Here is a 21,213-nt window from a genome sequence, read left to right as displayed (position 1 = left end):
TGACTCCACTAGGCCTACAGTTCAGAAACCTATCATACCATTGACTCCACTACATGTATTTGTAGTAGCGTCTATTAACATGAAATAATCCAAACCAATATATGTAATATATATATCATATGTTATATATCACATATATGTTAAGAACTAATAGTGCATCTGTATATTTTACAAGCTGAACAGAATACCAACACATTTTGTTATCTCGCTGCCTCACAACAGGTTTGTATGTGTACATCTTTTTAAGCTGTCAAATCTGAATGGAAGCAGTAAAATCAGATTTGGAAGGGGACGCTGAAAATAACTTTCTTATGATTGTTTTCAACTCAGTTGGTTCTGTAGGGTTAGCAGAGAGGTGAGTGTTATTTCATAATAATTCCTCTTCTAATTTCCATGAAATCAATAAAATAAAGATAAAACAGTGTTTTTATGTGATTTTATTTTTCAGAGCAAATCACATTAGTGGTAAGCAGAATAATGAAAACACTTTAAAGTTGTTAGATGCAAATATACAGACACAATCCAATATACATGTTTTGCATGTTTGCAAGTATACAGTATAGTGAGGGAGGGCATGTCATTAATTCATGCACCAACAGTAGAGGTAAAGCAACAGGCGGAGGGTAAAAGCATCAATAATAATAATAACAACATGAGGGAGTGCAAATTCCCTGTTTACTGTTTAATCTCCAGGATTCCATGTCCTGGCCTGCGCTTCTTCGCACTGCAGATGTTACAAAACTGCACCCCAGGAATCTAAAAAGGGAAAGAGGGAAGTTAAGAAGTCTCAATATATCACAGCAAAGTCATACGTGAGATTCTCAGATTAGATCAAATAATACCAGGGTAAAAGATAATGATGTAAAAGTTAACACCTAAAGAAAAAGGAATATGAAGTGTTGTGTAAAGAGAGACACAGATTGAAGTGAAGTTACTCACTGATCCTGAGGATGGCAAACATTCCTTGTGAAACATGTGTCTGCAGTGAAACACCACCACACTGAAGGGCTTGGCCATGTCTGAAACAAAGATGTAACTAGCATGAATATCTTTCAAATGCAATACAAATACAATCCAATGAAATACTTGGACAACTCGATGGTAAACCCACCTGATGGTAGTATTGCAGCATGGCAGGATTCACAAATGTTCTCCTCTGAAAAGGAAAAGCAAAACTAATATGAGTACAGTTTAAAAAGGACATCACCTCTGCTGTTTCTGCATAAACACAGAGAAAAACGCCACCCACCATCGGCCCGGACTCCTCTCATCTGTGTTCGGTGCATCTTCTGGAGCAGAGAGAGGGAGTCGGCCACCAGGATCTTCTTACATCCTTCCCTCAGAAGAATCTTAGAAATGGGAAAACAAACGCTGGTTAGGAAGAAAACCGCACTAATTAACACTTAGTATAAATCAGTTCTCAAAATGTCTTTCTGTTGAAATCACCCTTATTGCTAGAGGGATACATTATTTCTAACTGGAGCTACTGAAGTTAGTTCCATTACAATATCCCTCAACATAGCGTCATGCTTATTTAATCCCTTATAAGTGTATACATGTAGTAAAAACAATATTCTGTGTACTAAAATGTCTTCACTTCGATTGATCCTCCAGGGTGGCATATAAGCAATCTTAAAAGTCTGTTAAGTATTAATGTGACCGTAAACTGACTATATTGATGCCTGTTATGTCACATTTAAGCAATTATTGAGTTTTAATTCATTCATTTGACCACTACATGTGCATTAAATAATGTGTCTTTGAAATCTGTCTATTCATCCTTTTTAATGTATTATTTCAACTGGATAAAAGCAACTAGAAGTATGACCAGTGTTAATGGCTGTATTACTAATTTAATCTCAAGGGGGGAAAAAAGAATATGATGTAACAGAAACAAGTCTAACCTGTAGATTGTAGTCGTGGAGGATTTTTACGAGTGAATCCCTGAGGTTTGGGATCTCCATGCCCTCCTTTATGCGATGGATGAGCAGGATGGGATCCACATGAGTACCAATGTTGTTAAGGAGGCCAGTGATGAACGCTGGGGAGAGACAGAAGACATGAAAGAGTGAAAATGACAAAGAATTACGGAATGAAAACACATGTTCGGTGGGGACGAGACTGCATCGTACGTGGTTTGTCTATAGAGTAAGAGATGAGATCCTCCCAGAGCTCAGCGTCGTCCTGCTCCTTGGCAAACTCTATGGCTTTATCCACATCCTCCAGCTCCTCCATGATCATCTGCAGAGCCCGTCGGCAGTTCCCCATCCTGCCTGCGAGCCAACATGCTAGGTTAGCTTCCTTTTCATCATTTCAAAGACACTTAAAGTGAGAAAACAGACTTTAACTAAGACTTACTGAGCAGGAAGACAGTCTCCTCTACAAAGTTCCTCTGCTGGCAAATCTCGAGAGCCTGACAAAAAAGACAGCAAATATTCATGTCTTGTAGCTTTTGGAAACTTGAATTGAGCATATGGACGACATGTACGACTCGCACCTTTTCAAGAGGACAGTGCGTGCTATCTCTCAGGAATGGTAAAAGATTAGGTCGGTCATATTCAGCGTACAGGCCGATCTGTCTCTCGTGGTATTTTTGGCCTTTGTGGTGGTCCCGCTTGAACAGTTTATGGAGGTACTGAGGGGAAAAGAAGAGTCAAATCACTTCTGAATTACATTGTGAGAGTTAATAGGATTATATTTAAAGAGTTCTCCACTCACCACATGCAGAAGCTCTGGCCTGTCTGCCAGTTCTTCCACCACCCTGTCTGTCTAGAAGCAGGGAGAAGAGAAACAGGATCAGTGTGTCGCACATTTTCATCACGAGTAAGAAAAGACAGAGACATGTACACTTACCGATAACTTGTCTTCATTGTCGAGAAGCATGTCAACTGCTTTCTGGAAATACAATTTATAGAGAATGTATCACTCAAACATCGAATTTATGATTTAACAAAAAGGTAAACAATGGCAATAAAATGGCAAAATGTACGTGTTCTCAGGCTGTACCTCTTTGTCAAAGTCCATGAGGAGCACGATCTTGTCCTCGATGGAGGAGAACAGGTTGTGTTTGTGGATCAGCTGGTAAACGTCTTTGTGCCTCAGCCTCAGGTAGATTTCTAAGGCTCTGTCGTACCGCTGGTCGTACGTGTACCTGCAAAAGCATGAAAGAACAACACAATTCTTAATCAAATTAATTTAAGCATTACTCTGTGAATCAAACAGATGAATATAGACACATATTGTGCAACACAGCCTTTAAATACACAAACATTGATTTAAAAACCCAGACTAGATCTTACAGTTTTAGGAAAAAAACAGATGATTGACACTAATTTCCTTATACATGTGTATGAAAAGATGCACCCAATATCAACCTTTGAAACTGACAACTTTTGTTTGAATGTGTACTTCCATAATGATTCAGTTGGTTGAGTTATTCATGTGGTAAGATGGCTCACAGTTCAGCCAGCGTGGTGAGAAGGGTACTGTTGGTGGGGTCTCTCTTCAAGTGATCGGAGACCGTCTGAACGATGGCCATGTTGTTATAAAGCTCTCCAGGCCACTCCCGGATCAGGGTGGCAAACCCCTTTTTGGATAGCACAGGAAGTGACGATTAACAGGTGGATTAACACTGAATGCGTAACAGCATAGCAATAGCATTGTGGGACAAAGTACCTCGTAGTCCGTTTTGAGAAATTCATGCAGGATCATTTCATAGATGGCTGGTCTGAGACGCAGGTCCCCTCGGGGTAAATACTGGCTGATGGCCTGAAGTCGGAGGGAAGTGATTGATATGAGATTGATACTATTAGAACGTTGCAATTTATAGAGGTTGCATCACAATTTATGGAAATTCCTACCTTCAACTGCCCGATGGTCTTGAACCTGTATACTTCATTTTCCCATAAGTCCATGTTTTTTCCAAGAACCTTCTGACACTTCCTGAATAGAAGAAAAACATTAATCATTCAGATCTAACTAGACGACTATACATAGATGAATAAGGAATGTTGTACATCACACAACAATACTATATCGTCTTTGCGGTCAAAATTTTAAAAAATAAATAAATAATTGATCAATTTAGTGGTTCAACTTCTGACTAAATGAGCCTTGAGTTAGGATTATTTTCTCAATCTGTTTTTGTTGAATTTGTGTTGCACATGTATTACAGTAATTACAAATAAAAAAGACATATTTTCTATTCAGTAACCGAGGTGAAAAGACATCCGGATTATGTTAAGGTTGCATGGTTTCCTACTCTAATATAAGGTAACTGCACAAGTGATATCTTTTGTTGAACCCTTACAATAGAACGTTTCTGTAATATACAGATACACTGAACAAAAATATAAACGCAACACTTTTGTTTTTGCTCCCATTTTTCATGAGATGAACTCAAAGATCTAAAACATTTTCTACATACACAAAATAATCATTTCTCTCAAATGTTGTTCACAAATCTGAAAAGATCTGTGATAGTGAGCACTTCTCCTTTGCCGAGATCATCCATCCCACCTCACAGGTGTGGCATATCAAGATGCTGATTAGACAGCATGATTATTGCACAGGTGTGCCTTGGGCTGGCCACAATAAAAGGTCACTCTGAAACGTGCATTTTTGCTTTATTGGGGGGGTCCGAAAACCCTAGGGTTAAACCCTAACCCTAACCCTGACATGTCACCCATCGAGCATGTTTGGGATGCTCTGGATCGGCGTATACGACAGCGTGTTCCAGTTCCTGCCAATATCCAGCAACTTGGCACAGCCATTGAAGAGGAGTGGACCGACATTCCACCGGCCACAATCAACAACCTGATCAACTCTATGCGAAGGAGATGTGTTATTTTGAGAGAAATGGTTATTTTGTGTATATAGAAACATTTTTAGATCTTTGAGTTCATCTCATGAAAAATGGGAGCAAAAACAAAAGGGTTGCGTTTATATTTTTGTTCAGTGTATATATATATGAAGACCCAAGAGATGTAAAAAAAGACACACACTTTATTGTTTTCAAATATATCCCACACACACACATTCACTCACAGTACTGCTTGTCGCTGGATAAACTCCCTGTGCAGAGGTTAAACGTACCTCGCAGCGCTGTCATAGTCTCCTTTCTCCACCAGGTGATTGATGTAGGCCATCCCGATCTTCTGAACGTCGTGCCTCTTGATGTTTTTGAAGCTGATCTCTGCAGCCATCAGTGCCTCCTGTCACAGTGAAACCACAGCAGCAGGACTCACAGTTAAACTCCATAATTGCAGACAGTAACCTTTGGGCAACATTCATAAAATTCATCAACACAAGCCTCATATTTCTTCTTTTCAAGCAGCCAATCGATATGGTCATCCTGGTCCCGCTCCTTGGCCACGACGATGTCTTTGGGACTGATGATGTAGAAGAGCGACTCTCCCTCGGAATGCTCTGTTAATATAAAGAAATACGTTTATGCCTCTGAGTATTGGGGCATTATGGCTGACATTTGATGGCGGATGCTTAATGAAATCACAGCGCAGGAAAAGGTCGCGTGACATTTCTCTGAGGGCTGTTTTTATGGTCTCACCGAGGCGGTAGTCTCTGCACTCGTTCTCTTGGAAGTTGCGCACGGTCAGCGCGTCTGAAGAGATCTCCTCGCAGGTCTCAGGGAGGGGCTGGATGATGTCGAGACGAGGGCGCGCACGGAACTCCTCATCCTGCACAAAGAATGGGTAAACACTTTTATACCTTATTTGACCCTTATAAATATATACTGTATATGTAAGAGAGGGATATTTACCATTTGATCAGAGTTCTCCTTCACAAAGTACAGGGTGACCAGCTGATCCGCCAGCGGGGCCAGGCCACTGATGAAGAACTCCGTCTCAAACGCAGACACTGTTTGAAAACCAAACAAAAGAGGGTCAAAGACACTATGGTATATGATAGTGAATAGTGCATTAAAGCTATCTATATTTATCGCCGTGTACAAGCAAATCCCAGCTTTTTTTGCAAAAAATAAGCCTTTTTTTTTTTCCTACACCGCTAAAGTTTGCGACCATTTAGACATTAACACAAAATTGGAATGTCTAGTGTTTCTTTATATTCACTTCTGTATGATATTTTTATTAAAATGTCCTTTGTATCCCTTATGACAGGCAGACGAAGTGTCAGGAATTTGTTTTTAATACTGTAGTTGCCTGTATTGACGATAATTGTTCTATAAATAAAGTTATTATAATGTTACAGTATATTGTTTTACCTATTTCCACATAGCGGCTAGGCAGATCTCTCATTTCCGTAGCATTCCGCTCTTTTACAACACAAATCTGAGGAGAAAAGAGAGAATTACAGAACGTTTTAAACAGTGACATATCTAGTGACTTTCTTGAATCAAATGGCAAAGTCCCAAACCTTAATGGAAGTACCCCAGCCAACAATAAGAGTGCTGTTGTTCTTCCAGCACAGGCTGCAGGGGTACATGTCGGGCCTCAGGCTGACATTATCCCGCAGCACGTTAGTGATCCGCTGTTTGGTTCCAATATCATAGATTTTCACTCCCTAAAAGAAATAAGAAAATGTAACATTATACACATGAAATATTGCACTTATATTGGAGGCATGGGACTGATCACTCACCACATTGTTGGCCCAGGCAATGAGGTTAGCTTTCCACTGGATGTTGGTGATTGAGCCCTCGCCCTCATGCAGAACGGACATCTTCCAGCGATTCAACCAGTTCCTTTCATACAGAAGCAGCTTCCAGAGAGAAAACAGGAAAACATTCAATCGTGTCCAAGTATTAACTGTGCAGTTGTGCAGCCTGGCCTACAGAGGGCAGTAGATGAACAGCCAACATATGTGTCTAAGAAGAGAGTTAAACAGCTTCATAGATGTAACGTAAACTGTAGGCAACTTTCTTTTTCACACAGCCAATCATAAACCAGATAAACCAGATTTTGGTCTTTATATGAAGATCTTAATTCCACTTCAGAGCATTTAGGCACAGGGACAATGAAGAACAATTGCTCCTTTGACTTACTATAAGTACATTAGCTTCACATTCAGTGGTGGAAGAAGTCATTTTACAGTCTAATACGGTTATATGCAAGTAGAACATGAAAGCTATAAAGGAAAACTTGATGCATTAACAATCATGATTTCATCCATCCTTATTCCTCTCCTCGTAACAGCTTCTTTAATGTGTTGCGGTGTGATGTGGTAAGTATAGAAACAACTGTAATGTGGAGTGTTGTTTTTAACCACAATGCAATGTGTTATCAATTTCCTCAATTGCAGTTTAAAATGTGGGCCTGCTATTGAACGAAGCCTGTCATTCACATTCCCTGCATTGTTACCGTCCTTACTATAAACTCATAAAAACATGTGCATAATATTACCAAGGATGCAGGGAGAAGGTTGTGTAGGCCTCTTTAATTCAGCGGTTGGGCGATGTTAATAAACAGTTTGCTCTACAAAGAGATGATATGACAAAAGAACTGTGGAGACAAAATTGAATTTCCTTTGACAGGATGTGGCTCCCGTTGAGGCTTATTGATTTTCATCACAGGCACATTGTGGAGGCCTTCGCAACTTAGAACTGAGAGGAATCAGCGGCAATTGAAAGAAAATGGCAAAGTAACACTAACAATGGGGTTTAAAAAGAAAAAAGAAAGTTGTTTTCTCTCACCCCTGTTCTATAAATGTCAGTATACTATATTTATGGATGTTTTTTGCGATGACGCTACTACTACACGGTAGTTGTGTATACATGTAATACTTGGTGGTGTTACTTCAAAAATTTAACTACTAATCTAATGTGTAAGATAGTTTTCACCATCTTCCAGAAGGCTTTAAGGAAAGAGATCACTGCATGTGCCCGGAAGTCTAAGACTATGTACCCTCTGGATAATGACATCTACTTGCCGTGCTTGTGAAGCATTGCCTTTCAAACACTGTTGAGCGAACAGCACTTTGTGAAAATGGGCAGCTCTCCGGAGAGCACTCCAGCGAAGAGACAGAAAAACTAAGAGCCTTTCACACCAGACAAAGACCTGTGCATCGCCGTGAGCCGCGCCAAAGTGAGAAGGTTTGCGGACCCCGGACACAATCAGGAAGAATTATTGCGGCAGGAAATGGGCCAAAACTGAACATAATGGCAGCACGAGTGAAAAAGCACTACTCAAACCTACCTTGTTTCCCCCGGTGACAAACTGTTTGTAGTTTGACCTGGTGAACTGAGGGTGTAATGCCACTACCTGAAAAACAGTACGCGAGTCACATATGTGTCAACGAATGTGTTTTTTACATGGAACAAATGCATCAAAGTTTTGATATCAACTTACTTTGATGGGACAGTCAAAGTTCTCATGGAAGCCCTCTCTTGTATAGAGACCAAACACCTGAACCTGAAACAGGCAAAAAGGTGAATAACTCAACATTTCAGCTTTAATTGCTGCCTCTGACACTATCAGAGGCCAGCGGCGGGAATTGTCGTCAGAAAAAAGGCCTTGATTGGCTCCCTTCTTCTCCGCTGGGTCACCAATTAGTGGACAAGTTGACTCTTCGGACCCCGCAGGGTTTAGAAACTCAACCACAGCCTCCACAACAAACCCTAATGTACCTTTAAAGTACATGACACCCAGTTTCTCTTCATCCGAGGGCCCCAAAAAAGTAGAAAAGGTAGAGGAATAATAAAAAACTCTGATGCAATCTCCTTTTCCGAGGCGCACCAGCGATTAAGGATTAAGTTAGATTTTCCAAGGATTAACATCCAGCTGAATTGGTGGAGGGCAAACAATTGCTGTAGATTTTAATTGTCAGCTCTACTTTTTTCGTGCAACAAGATCTTGTTTTTGCCACCAGGGTGCTTGGAGTAAGGGGGAGGGTGATATCAGAGAGCATATCTTGACTGTGGAATCTATGAAGGATGGTGGTAATGATGAGAAGAGACAAGATAACAGCAAGGTGGAGAACATGGAGCGGGTATCCATTGACTGCTGACTGACAGCTCGACGGATACAAGCGTTACCCTTAGCTATTCAAAATAAATGAGTTTTTATAAATTCACGCATCGTGAGGAAAAATGTGTGTAGATATGGAGGAGATAAAACTTCAGGTTACTGCTCCTGCCTTTCTGAAAAAAATCACAAGTTCCACATCATTAGCATAAAGTTGAACACTGATAGGGTGAGTTTTAGAAGAATCTGAGGATGAATTATGAAAGATAAGAGATCTTTTTTCAATTCAGGCCCAAGGATCAGTAACCAGCGGTGATGAGCGGAGAGATCTCACCTTTCCATCCTCGGAGCAGATGCCCACATGCTCTCCACTTTCATCCAGACTGATCTGGTTGATCTTCACTGAACTCTGCGGAGACACAATATCATGGCATCTTGGGTGAATATCTTTGAGGCTGGTCGAATGTTGCTGGCTGACATTTTACTCCATTAAGTGAAATGCCAGAAAAAGCAAAAAGAGTTTGAGTGTATAATGGATGCACGGTCCTGTATGTGTCAATGCAAAGAGCGTGGCATTAACACTGCAAGGTTAGAGGGTCCCAATTCACTGCTGATGTTTTTAAAGTTTACACATTCATGACTCTTTAGATAAAAGGATCAACCACATGGCATACATTATAGCAAATGCTACTTGAAACCCACCACTAAAGGGTTAAATGTGCATCTCTGTTGATAAAAGGAGGAAAAGTTTTTCTTATCGTATATTTGACCATTTCTCCAGCGCTCTAGGATCATCTGGGTATTTGGTACGCATGTTAAATCCTTTTCACAGAATTTTGGCCGTGACAAATCCATCACACAGAACCCAGCTGTGTCTCTTCTGTTCAGTGAAATAGCTTCCTTGTTTTTTTTCCCAGGCAATAACTGATAACTGGCAGTAAGTTCCTCAGGTGAGTAGCACTCGAATCAATGTGCTCAGCAGGGTAACTGCAGTTAGAAGCACAAGTGCTGTTACATTAACGTAAAATGGCCCCTTTGTGCAGACCAAATCAGCCTTGATTACGAATTGTCTTTTTTTTGTTGGCAAATGAAATTGTAGGTCAGAAGTTATTCCCTCCAGAAGTGAGGAGAAATGTATGGAGAGAGTCAGAAATTGGGGCTGAATCAGATACTCAAGATTATTGCTGGTTATAAATCCAGCACATCAAAATGTCTGTCATAAATTAGGGATCTAATATGAAAGTAAAATGAAATGTGCTTCTGCTGTGCTTTAGAGAAACAGTTTGAATAATTTTTCCGCAATTTAGGAAATATGCTACATTGGTTTCACATTAGATAGATACAACTCTCACATCAGTCTGATAAATATTAGGCTACAGCCAGCAGTTTGTTAGCTTAGCTTAACAGTAGCACTAGAGAAAAAGTCAGAATATCACAAGCCGTGTGCATTATTTAGTGTTAAAACTATTAATAATATATCATATAATAACTAATTTAAGCACAATTGTTTCTGCATTGCTGAAAAGTTAATCATGTTTGCCAGTTGAGCTAAAAAGATTTGACCATACTCACAATTTCAAATTTCTGTGTCACATTTCCCTGAATGTCCAGCAGGAAGACCTTTCCAAAATGGGTACCTAGGGCAAGAAACTGACAAAAGATACATGTAAATTAAACCAGAAGACACATGGAACAAATTCAATACTTTGGAAAAAATACTGTAATGATGAAGGCTGTGGAAAGGGATAAAAAAATAAAATAGAAAAAAACTCCTGGAGCTGGAGCGACATAAGCAGAGTGGGGATTGGGTGGGCTTGGAGGCAAAACTGTGAAATTGCAGGGGTTGGCAAAGCCCTATTTAATAAAGCATACAGTGTGAAATGGCATTTTTTCCCCTCAAATTAAAATGCTTAAGCATAATAAATGCAGTGTACATCTGACTTCTTCCCATGCTCCCCATGCAACCCAATCCCCTCCCTGTCCAGTAAGAAGCTATTATTTCTGCCGCGCAGCAACTGGTTTCTTTGCTTTGTGCTTCAGTGTGTATGTGTGTGTACATGAGTCCACTGGGACAAAAAAAATTATAGAAACTGGGGGCTTTTGGCATTAGATTAAGTGTGTGTTCTTCCACCCCAGCCCCTGCTCCGTGCCCTCCTCCTAATCCCCCTCCCTTCCAGAGGAGCATGTGGATGTGCGGCGAGCCCACCATGCTTCAGTGCAGTCTATAATGAAATGCTTATATTTACAGGCACAGCTGAGCATGTCAGACAGAGCCCCTGCAATCTCCCCAAATAAAATAACCAAAAATAAATAAATAAAGAGTTCAACGTTGTGAGGCGGAGCGACTTTTAAAAAGGGATTTATCGGAATGGAATTGTTCAAATGAAATTCCGATTCAGACACTTAAAATATGAGGCAACATAAGGCAATATGTGCCGTCGTCGGTGGCTTTAAGGTTGTGGGAGTTACGAGGGCAAGGGGGGGGGGGAGGGGGGGGGTATCAGGTGTGACCCAAACAGGTAGCTGGATGGTAGAAAGAAAAGAAATCCCAGGGAAAAAGACAAATCAAATCTAGAATTTTAAGCAGAGCAATGTCTCTCACTGTGGCACGGTTGCTATTTTGAGGTTTAAATAAAAAAACAGGGACCAAATCCTCAAAGTGAAAAATCAATGAAAATCAATAGCGGTTAATAAAACATCAGGTGAGGAGACATAACTGGGTATGACTTTTTGCTCTGCTGTGGCGTGCGTGCGTGTGTGCTGCCGGTGCCACAACGATTAAGCATCCTGCGAAGAGTGGCACTCTTAAAAATATCTACGTCAGACCAACAGAGGAGAGGAGCGAAAAATATGTAAGAGTGGGAATAACAATGGCGACTTGAGAGGAAAAGCAGGGGGAAGGTGAGAAGAGAATGGGCTGTGCTGTGTACATAAACAATGTGAAATCTGGACTTGAGAGGTAAATGCCCTTGTGGCCGGTGGATTAGAACCTCTACCTTGTCATGGACGGTCATACAGCTGGCTGCGTCCTTCTGCAGGATTTCTGTCACCCCATTGGAGAGCCTCTCGTACTTCAGCTTGGGCTCCTCCTCGCTGTCCTCCTCCTGGTGGGGAAAGTAAGATAAGCTCTGGGTAAAACAGCACAGTGTCCTCCAACAAACACTGTAGTTGACAATGTTCTTTGACAAAAGCCATTGACAAAAAACCTAGAAACTAAAATATAACAAATTGTCCGCCACAAGTCATAACAATTCTGTGTTCAAATCTAAACTGTTCTGAAACAAGTGAGAATAAGTTCAACAAAGGGGTGGAAACAGGTCTTTATGTAATGCACTTTCACCACAAGCCTTCATCTTCAAATTAATTATTTGTGTCCATCAGACAAAGTATAAAACCAAAAAACGTAACTATTCAAAGCACCTAAGGTACATTTGTGATTTATGATAAATCGGCCACAAAAACAATTGACATGACTTGAAATATTGTTTGTTTTTACATTTTGCCTAGAAGTATACATTAGGCAATATAATTCATACCGGTACACTTCCAACTAATCACAGTGCAATAAAGAAATAGCCTCGTCAAACACATCATCACTCATTCCTACATAATGATATCGTTTTGCTGATTATATTGGCTTGAAATTAGCCAGTTTTTGTAAACACTCAGAAAAATGATAAAATGTAGACTGCATTTGTCTTTATTAAACTTGAACAAGAAAAACCATCCCCTCCATTTAGGGCTGAAACTAAACTTGTTTATTAATCTTTTAATGTTGTTCTTGATCAAACGCTTCGTGCATAAAATATCAGGAAATAATAATGCTACTGTGCTTATAGTTGCTCATCAAATCCTCACATTTGAGAATTTGAACCATGGAACATGCATTTTAAAATGACTGAAATAATAAACCTGCTCTACATTCTTATATAGTAAGCAATACCTACATGGATTCTGGCCTTTTTGAAGTTCATAGGTCTTGTGTTTCAGGAGATATATGCACAAAGACACACTTGCATTACCGGGCCTTGCGTGAAATGCAGGATAACCCCGTTTTTCATGAGACCATTCATCCCTAGTGGCATACATGAATTTAGTCATTTCATAAAGCAAACATTAAGGTATTCTACTGTGTTACACTTTCCAGCCGGAGCCAGCCTTTGCGGCCAGTCACAGCCTTAATATTACCCATAATTCAGTTTATAACCAATGCTGCACAGTGTGTGGCTGCCCACAGGGTGCATCAACTCAGAACATTGTCTGCCATTATGTGCTACTGGGTTGGAGGTGGGGGCCGAGAGCGTGAAAAAAATGTTATTTTCAAAAACAATCCTTTCCCACTCAACAACGCCATATCCAGGCTATTTCCTGTGTATTCTGGTTGTGAGATTTCTGATGCGGAGGCATTTGTCACGGCTTTCAAAGGTGTATCAAACAACAAAGGCAAACTTCTTCCTCAGAGAAAAAAAACCTACAAATCTTCAAACTTCTACCATCTCCTGTAAGTTGCCTTTTGTTTCGTCAACTGGCAATGGGTTGGAACCATTTTTGCCATATTACATGCCGGTTGAAAGTTCAGATTACATAGGCTGAACCAAAATGTCTTTCTACAATAAGGATACGATACTGCTTTCAAATACACAATGAAGACTACATAAGTCATATACCTTCAGCATGAGAAAAGAAACAATCTTTAAAATAGTATCAGCTCCCCATGTTTTTCTGTCTGAGTATTAGGCAAAATCTAAATAAATGAGTAAAGACACTTGAAAAATGCAGGTAAAATAATGGGAATCTTACGCTATGCCCTTAAAAGTGACCTGATATTATCTCAAACATGGATTTAGGGAAACATATTTGATAGTGCTGTTCTGGAGGCTTTTGTCGTCTTAAAATCTACCTAAGACAAAAACATTTGCCTACCACATTTTGTTCATTTTAGGAACATATAGAAATTTTTTCAGTCAACTACCAACCATTTCAGCCATATGTTTTGCCTTTTGGAAGTTGAGATAGAACAAGCTGTACCATCATTGGGTCCATATAAACATTTTAAAAATACACAAGGACTAAACAAGATGTACATTAAGGCAGACCAGGAGGACATACCTTCCTAAATATTAGGAAAGAAAGAAATCCACAACTTCCAACCCAGCATGACTGGTACACTTACAATATATAGGTTTCAAAAAAATTGAAAATAAAAGAATACTACACACCTTTCATAGCAAAGTTACACATTGTGTTTTATAAAACAGATAACACATTAAAAACACATTAAATGAACTAAAAAAATCTTAAACATTTTAGAAAATCTAAAACCCATAATAAAACTCTGATTAGGTACATTCTTCCTGATTCTCCAAACTCTCCAGTATACATTTGCAAAGTAAACCTGATTATGTTTGTTTCACTGCTTAAGTTAGGGACAAAATGAGCAATAAGTCACTGTAGTATTTGTATGTGTTATCTGCTGCTAAGGGTTTGATCCACTGTACTCCGTTCAAAGAGACAATGAATGCTATTACCTTGACAATGTGAGGCATCAAAACAAGAGTAACACCAACCAGGCTGATTGGTGTGCATGTTAAAAAAATTCAGACAATTCTGGCTCAATTGCAAAAGGTGGTCAGGAGTTGTAATTTCCTTTTAAGAACAAATTGTTATCTTGCTAATTTTGCTCTGTAATTAGCATTATATTGAGCATACAAGCCCTGCTTTGAATCCAAGTACAGCAGCAAGCTTCATTATTTTTGAAGTATTTAGTAAGCAATCAGCTGTGTGCCGCTACTTGGAGGAGAGCCAGAACCCCACAGTCCTTAATACTTAGTTCTACAGCACTAAACTCAGATGCTCTTTCCATTTCCTTTTACTCTCTCCTAACTGTTGTCTTCTGCAAGCCCTTGCTTGATATTTCATTCAATTCTCTGCTTCCCATAAAGACACCCCCCTTCCTGCTAGGCTGATGTATAAAGCTATATTTTATTTAGCCTACTTGTGATTTTCAGAAGCACAAGTGTACTGTAACATGCCAAAGCTCAGTCATAATATTGATGGATCTGGAGGGCTATATGTAATTCATGAGTGTTTGACACCTCTCAAAACCTGACAATGATCCGTACGGGATCAAGCTGGGTTGATAAAGGCTGGCTATGTATTGCAGTCCTTTCAGCAGGCAGCAAGCTTTAGTTAAGTTCAAAAATCACCCATGCTTGACAGAACTATGCACACCCCTGTCATTGACGATATGCTGCTCTTGATGCATTTCTACATTGACATACTGGTGCAACTGCATGACATTTTTAGGGTTGCTTTTTTTTTGCCCTCTTACCACTAATATTATATTGAACCCCTCTCACTGTTTTTCTTTTTTTTTTGTAAGGAAAGGAAATGGTTGAAAGTGACGTTTCTTACCTCAGACTCATCTGTGAATTCCTCACTTGGTTTCCTGCCCTGGATGAAGAAACATTAGGATTGTGTTATTATATTAAAGCAGCAAATCATACAGTAAAAGTCCAATTTGATTTGAGAGTACATTAGAATACAACTGAACTCAAAACGAAATTAAGCAGCGCATTACAGCCATATATTAATTAGAAAAAGGCAACATATCAAATCAATATAACGCTATCAAACGACAAAATGTACCCTTTTTACAACATAGAAACAGCCAGAAAACGAGCTAAATAAAAGCAAAGTGTAGCTGACATTTGTCTCCGATCACAATTCCTATTTATTTTCATGCATACACGTATAAAACATCAATATTAGCAAGCTAGCGTTAGCATGATGTGCTTACCTGCTCCACTTCCGCCATCGTTATGAGCTATATATCCAAACAGAATATTAATAAAGTCTCAATACGTTGTCAGAGAATACATGTTAAGTCCACAAAACCTCAATTAGGCTAGCTTAATGTCAAACATATCCACTATAGCCTACAACAAAGTGATGTTTGTTGTGGAAGCCTGCTCCCTCTGTCATAAGGAAAATCACATGACAGACACAAAGCCGTGAAGCATTATGGGTATTGAAGTTGTTCTGTTAGACGTCAATCGTCGATAGCAGAGGAGGTGAGTGACACTAATTAACGACGGGTGTGTGTTTTAATGTGTTTTTAACGTGGTATATGTATTTTCCATAAGCATTCCTTCCTTTTTAACAAAGTTATTGCCTTTTTTAAATCATTTTTATTTTTGGTTGAGCAGTTAACTAAGCTAGCACAATTCTGGAAACGTGTCTGTTGGCTTATATTGTCTGTGGGATAAGTTTAAGGTCTTAAACTTTCAAAGTATTAAACTGCGCCTGCAACTGGGAGGTTATTAACCACACATCTTATTATAGAGGTTTTATTACAGCTATTTCAACTATTTTATTGTGCCAAATTCAATAAATGACTGCTAGCTACGCTCTCCAAACTTTTCCAACGAGGATACAACATTTCGAAGTAGCTATTTTTGTAGTAAAGTTAGTTTCATTAAGTTTTTTCATTATGGTACTACTTTTTCTTTTGCAAATATCTCATTAAAACACTATTTCCACATTCAACAACGTCATGGGTAATTCTTATGCATATCAAGTATGTTTAATTGCACTGTTAATGGTTTCTCAGAGGAGTTTAAATTCAGGACTTACATTTGTAATGGAGTATTTGGACACAGTGTATTGCATAGTATACATGTATTGCTGTAAAATGTGAGGAATGAGTACATCTACTGACACATATTCCAAAAAATAACTTTAAATTGTTGTATAACTCACAGATGGTATTGTTATTATATATGTGTTTGTTGTATAGAAACATGCATCATGTTTTTTAATGTAACAACTGATTATGTGTTTTGGTATGAGTACAAGTAGATGAATGAAGTTGTATAAAATGCAACTTATACATCACATTATACAGTAAAGCACTTGAATATGCCTAGGTACACTGGAATGGGACTGCAGATTTTCCTTACTGTATATGTCGCTGTTATCGAGGGAATAAACTCTGCATTCTAATATTTGTAATATTATAGATGTAGAAGGCTGTGATCATGCATGTTCCAAAGACAGTCAATTAGCTTATTAGTTTTGTATATTTTCCAGACATTCCTGGACTTGATGGCCAAATGAGCCCCTCAGATATGAGTCGCCTCCCCTGGTCCTTCTTCAGCCTGCTGACAGCTGCTTGTCAGAGTCCAGATGAATGCCAAAGGTATGATTTGCCTCTTCTTTATTGAGATTGTCTCACACCCCCATCTCGCCTCATCCATCCTCAGGAGAATCCTAATGCACTGATACCAAGGGGGAATAATTTTTTTTTTCTTTACAATCTACTTAGCAATGATTTATTGATTGCGGCTTCCACCCTCGCAGAGAATTACCGATCCTTTTTGGGAAATCAGATTTTCACACCTTTCATGAGTGTGTATGTGGCGCAGGTCTCCAGAGACAGTGTGAGGGGAAACTGACATTGAGAAGCAGCGGTGTGTGAATCTCTGCGGTGTCACTCCTCTGCCGCCACTGCCATGCCCCATGAATGGCCCTATGATTCTCTGCTGCTCTCTATAGTGCTGCATTATTTATCCGCTGATAAATACACTGTCCAAGCTTGATTTCAATATGATTTTATTCCCTTTCAAACCTTTATAAACATTATTCGCCCACTCTCGTATTATAAGCATGCAGGTGAAATCCCTTGATGTTTAAGCATTTCATAGATTTTTTTATTTTTTTTAAACAACCCTTGCCCTCATAGGAGGAGTTGGATTAGTGTGCTGAAAGCTTTGATGCTCCAGAATGTCAGCGCCGTGGATCGATTTAGCAAAACACACACACACACACCTGACCAATCAGAGCCGTCTATCTGTTGTGGCCCTGCTGGGCACCGTGGTTTACAAGCTTCAAAGAGCTCCTTTTAATACACTGCTTTGATAGCCCTCGGCCTTCACTGACCCACCATCCACTGGGGAGCATTTTAGCTTTAGTGGAGTAGAGAGGAATAACTGCTCATCATATTAATGGGTGTGAAAAAATCACCTCAAATCTACCTAAACTCCTGGCGTGCTAGTCCAAAAAGTGTATTCATAGATAGTATATTAGTTCAGGTAAAATAATGTAAACCTGCTGTATTTTTCATGATTAACTCACAGAAATTATACACATCATTAATATATATTTACATGCATTAGGGGCTTCAGGGAAACTCCGTAAAGACTCACTTAACATAATGGAGGGGAACAGTTTGGTTAATAACCCTAAGGGGGAGACAAATCATCGTCTAACACACCACATTAGACATTTCAGTGTTTGGATATTTGCCTAACACAGCAGAGCTGCACAGTTATTCAAAATGGGTGAATCAGGAATATATTTGACATTTGGCTATTATGATAATACAAACAATGAAATGTTCGGTGTTAAGTTCTTTAACAACATTTTTTATTACTATGACTTGAGTAGAATTATTTTTAAAACCCCAACATGTTTGTCATCTTTAATCCAACATGATGGTCTAATAAAATCATATTTTGTGCAAAACTGTTTGAAATACATTATCAAAGATCATTAAGCCATCATTTTTTTCATTTCAAATGTATTCCTGGATCAACAATAACAGCGCGACTGAAAATATGCCACTTTCACTTATTTTAATGCAGTAATGATTCGGACAATAATTTTGGCAGTATTCGCGTCCTTTCACTACTCGGGTCATAATAATTGCATTACAAGCTTCCAGCTCAAAACTAATCAGCTAATGACATTTATTTGTTTTTTAGCCAATTTTGACACTTAGAGCTTTGATAATGAGTTTAAAATAAAGCTGGAATAGATGGATTGCAGCCAATACACGATTTGTGTGGTGCTTAGTAAACATGACAATCAAGAGAAACACGTGATGTGAAAACATGGATGTTAATTAGAACATGTGATGTCTGAAAGGGAAGACTCTTACATCATGGGGTGACATTTGGGTTAGTTTGATGCCTCACTTTAAAAATCTAAATGCTTTATCAAGTCACAGATGTGTTGAGCACTTTCCCAGCATGCTCTAGGCCTATGCAGGAAAATGGACGGGTCAACAGGGCATTAAGGAGTAGAAAACTCATAACTTCCTACTAATTCTGAGCAGGATAGAATATGTAGTGTGTCACTGGAAATAAAAGAAAATGAAGTATACAAATTAATGTCCACTATCTAAGCATACTGGAGCTGCAAAAATAGTACACTAATTAGACTGGTTGACATGAGGATATTGGCAAACAAAAAACATTGTTGTGAGAGAGTTCTGGTTTAAAGTGCTGCAACTAGCAATCATTTTCATCCTCATTAAACTGCCAATTACTTTTTCAATGAATCGATTAATCATTTTGTCAGAAAATAGTGAAAAATGACCTCATTCAACAGCACAAGATGATGTATTGCTGATTTTATTGCTCATCAGTTAATTGAATATCTTTGGGTTTTGTATGAGAAAGTAAAGAATCGGATAATACCATTTTTAAAAGCTTTAAAAGACATTTTCTGGAAGATGAATGATAAAGCTTTACTTGTATGCACCCGTACTGTCCTCAGCTACTTCTGTGGCCTTGCTGTTATCTCCAACCTATTACTAGAACATCGGCAGACTTCTATTTGTCCATTTAATATGAAGCTTTAGTTCAATTCTTCAACAGTGTAAATGATGTGCTTCAGTCAGTGTACTGCAACATTTTCTTTTAGTACAAAACAGAGAAATATATAAATGTTTTGTCACTGCTAACTTAGTATGTATTAACAGCTTAAAATATCTGTTTGGGCATGCTGAACACTGTTATGTAACAGTACGAGAGATAAAACGATATTAAGCTGAGTTTTTTTTTTTCTTTGTCTTGAATAACCAGAGGAGCCTGGAGTGTTGGAGTGGAGTGTGATGGTCTCCGGCTGATACCCCTCACACAGTGTCCCTCACACTGGGACATCACTGGTAAGACCACTAGCTATTAGCATGGGTATCTGATGACGCTCGGGACTCTCTGCTAGCCACCGATTATTCGGCTGCTGCGGGAAGCAGAGGGGGGATCGAGTGCTTTTTCGTGTTCCTGCAACCTGTTCCTGAGCTGTGGCCAGACTGAGTGAACAGAGAAGAAATGAGACAAACCTCCCTTATGTCTGCTCCCGCCAACTCCAAAACACACACACACACACACACACACACACACACACACACACACACACACACACACACACACACACACTGGAAAAAACTCACATTATTGCTTTAATCAGAGGTCTGAGGGTTACTTTAAAAAATGAAGCTAATCCGTTCCACATCCACTGCTTAGAATCAGTAATGCAATTTCTTATGGTAATTTCTAAATATCCCTTTTTATTACGGATTTTTACAATAAGATTACAGTTATCCCATTACGCGTAATTACATTACTACCTGCGCTTGAATAGAGAAACAAACCCATTCCAGAGGCATGATTGCAAATAGGCAAAGCAAACTGTTTTGAAATGAGGTAATTAACAGCTGCGTACGATGCTGAGAGATGTGTTGCCCCCTTATCCTCGAGCCTCAGAGGCCAGGGGAAGATTAGAGCTCTGATCTCATTCCCAGCACTTGTTTGGAGTCTGTCAGGAAGAGAAATGCCAGCATTAGAGAGGTACCGCCACACTCCTGATATGATGAAATAAGGAGAAAAGGGGAAAGGGAAAAAGATGGAGGGATGGACAGAAAGGACCCTGCCCTGCTCTGAAGTGTCAGTAGCTTGTTTATTCTATATTTCATCGTAGCTGCTGGGGCAAAGCTTCCCATTTTTCCTTTATTTTTTTCCCCCTCACCTCCCTAACAAAAACCAATGCTCTCATTTTGTATCGCTCTTGCAAACTCTCATGCCCCAGTGAAAATTACATTGTGAAACGGTAGGAATTTCAGAGCTGCCTGTGCTCTCCCCTGTCCCTCTGAGCTTTCAAACAGTCAACAGACTGTGAAGAATAAATAATAAAAAACTATTGATTATTTTGATGACTGCAAGATTCAATTAGGTATTAATTTTGCCCTCCAGTGGACCTATCAAGCAACTCAAAGGAGAGGAGGAAGGAGGTGGAGGGGGGGGGTCGAAATGCATGCAGAGTGGCCAGGCTCAGACAGAGGAGAAAATGTGTTTACCTCGGCGGGCGGAGAGGTGCATTGATGCGCAGTGTCCCACATTTAAGTGCTCCACAAATGAAGCGCTGATGACTAGTGACATTGTTACCAGGGATATGAGTATTGACCAGCCGCCTCACGTTTTTAACGACAGCT

At 39.4% G+C, this 21,213-nt stretch overlaps 2 protein-coding genes across 2 annotated transcripts in view; one reads left to right on the top strand and one right to left on the bottom strand.

Annotated features, from left to right (window-relative positions):
• Positions 1–422: 422 nt before the first annotated feature.
• On the bottom strand, positions 423–15,953 carry vps41 (VPS41 subunit of HOPS complex). Its single transcript, XM_079661424.1, has 28 exons — positions 15,739–15,953; positions 15,354–15,392; positions 11,936–12,043; positions 10,512–10,589; positions 9,274–9,348; positions 8,325–8,387; positions 8,172–8,237; positions 6,619–6,738; positions 6,394–6,540; positions 6,242–6,308; positions 5,780–5,877; positions 5,567–5,696; positions 5,312–5,427; positions 5,095–5,213; positions 3,861–3,942; positions 3,676–3,768; positions 3,459–3,586; positions 3,007–3,151; positions 2,854–2,895; positions 2,719–2,769; positions 2,498–2,635; positions 2,359–2,413; positions 2,133–2,273; positions 1,905–2,041; positions 1,250–1,349; positions 1,112–1,156; positions 940–1,019; positions 423–756 (listed from the first exon to the last, which is right to left on the bottom strand). The coding sequence occupies exons 1-28, from the start codon at positions 15,754–15,756 to the stop codon at positions 676–678; spliced, it is 2,562 nt and encodes an 853-aa protein (XP_079517550.1). The 5' UTR covers positions 15,757–15,953; the 3' UTR covers positions 423–675.
• A 1,074-nt stretch (positions 15,954–17,027) lies between these two features.
• Positions 17,028–21,213, top strand: part of pou6f2 (POU class 6 homeobox 2) — a 70,086-nt gene continuing 65,900 nt past the window's right edge. Inside the window, exons 1-2 of the mRNA XM_079662344.1 lie at positions 17,028–17,139; positions 19,808–19,890. The gene's annotated coding sequence lies outside the window, so the exon portion shown is untranslated. The remainder of the gene's footprint in view (positions 17,140–19,807; positions 19,891–21,213) is intronic.

Source organism: Notothenia rossii (genome assembly GCF_949606895.1).
Source record: "Notothenia rossii genome assembly, chromosome: 12".
NCBI classification, from domain to species: domain Eukaryota; kingdom Metazoa; phylum Chordata; class Actinopteri; order Perciformes; family Nototheniidae; genus Notothenia; species Notothenia rossii.
The sequence above is the reverse complement of the archived record's forward strand: the minus strand, read 5'-3'. Positions and strand labels throughout refer to the sequence as shown.

Bases quoted from the DNA above. Each gene is read 5' to 3' on its own strand.
- vps41 (XM_079661424.1), bottom strand. The intron at 2,896-3,006 runs GTACAGCCTGAG...TTGTATTTCCAG, and splicing joins TCATGGACTTTGACAAAGAG to AAAGCAGTTGACATGCTTCT. The intron at 2,042-2,132 runs GTACGATGCAGT...GTCTCTCCCCAG, and splicing joins TTACTCTATAGACAAACCAC to CGTTCATCACTGGCCTCCTT.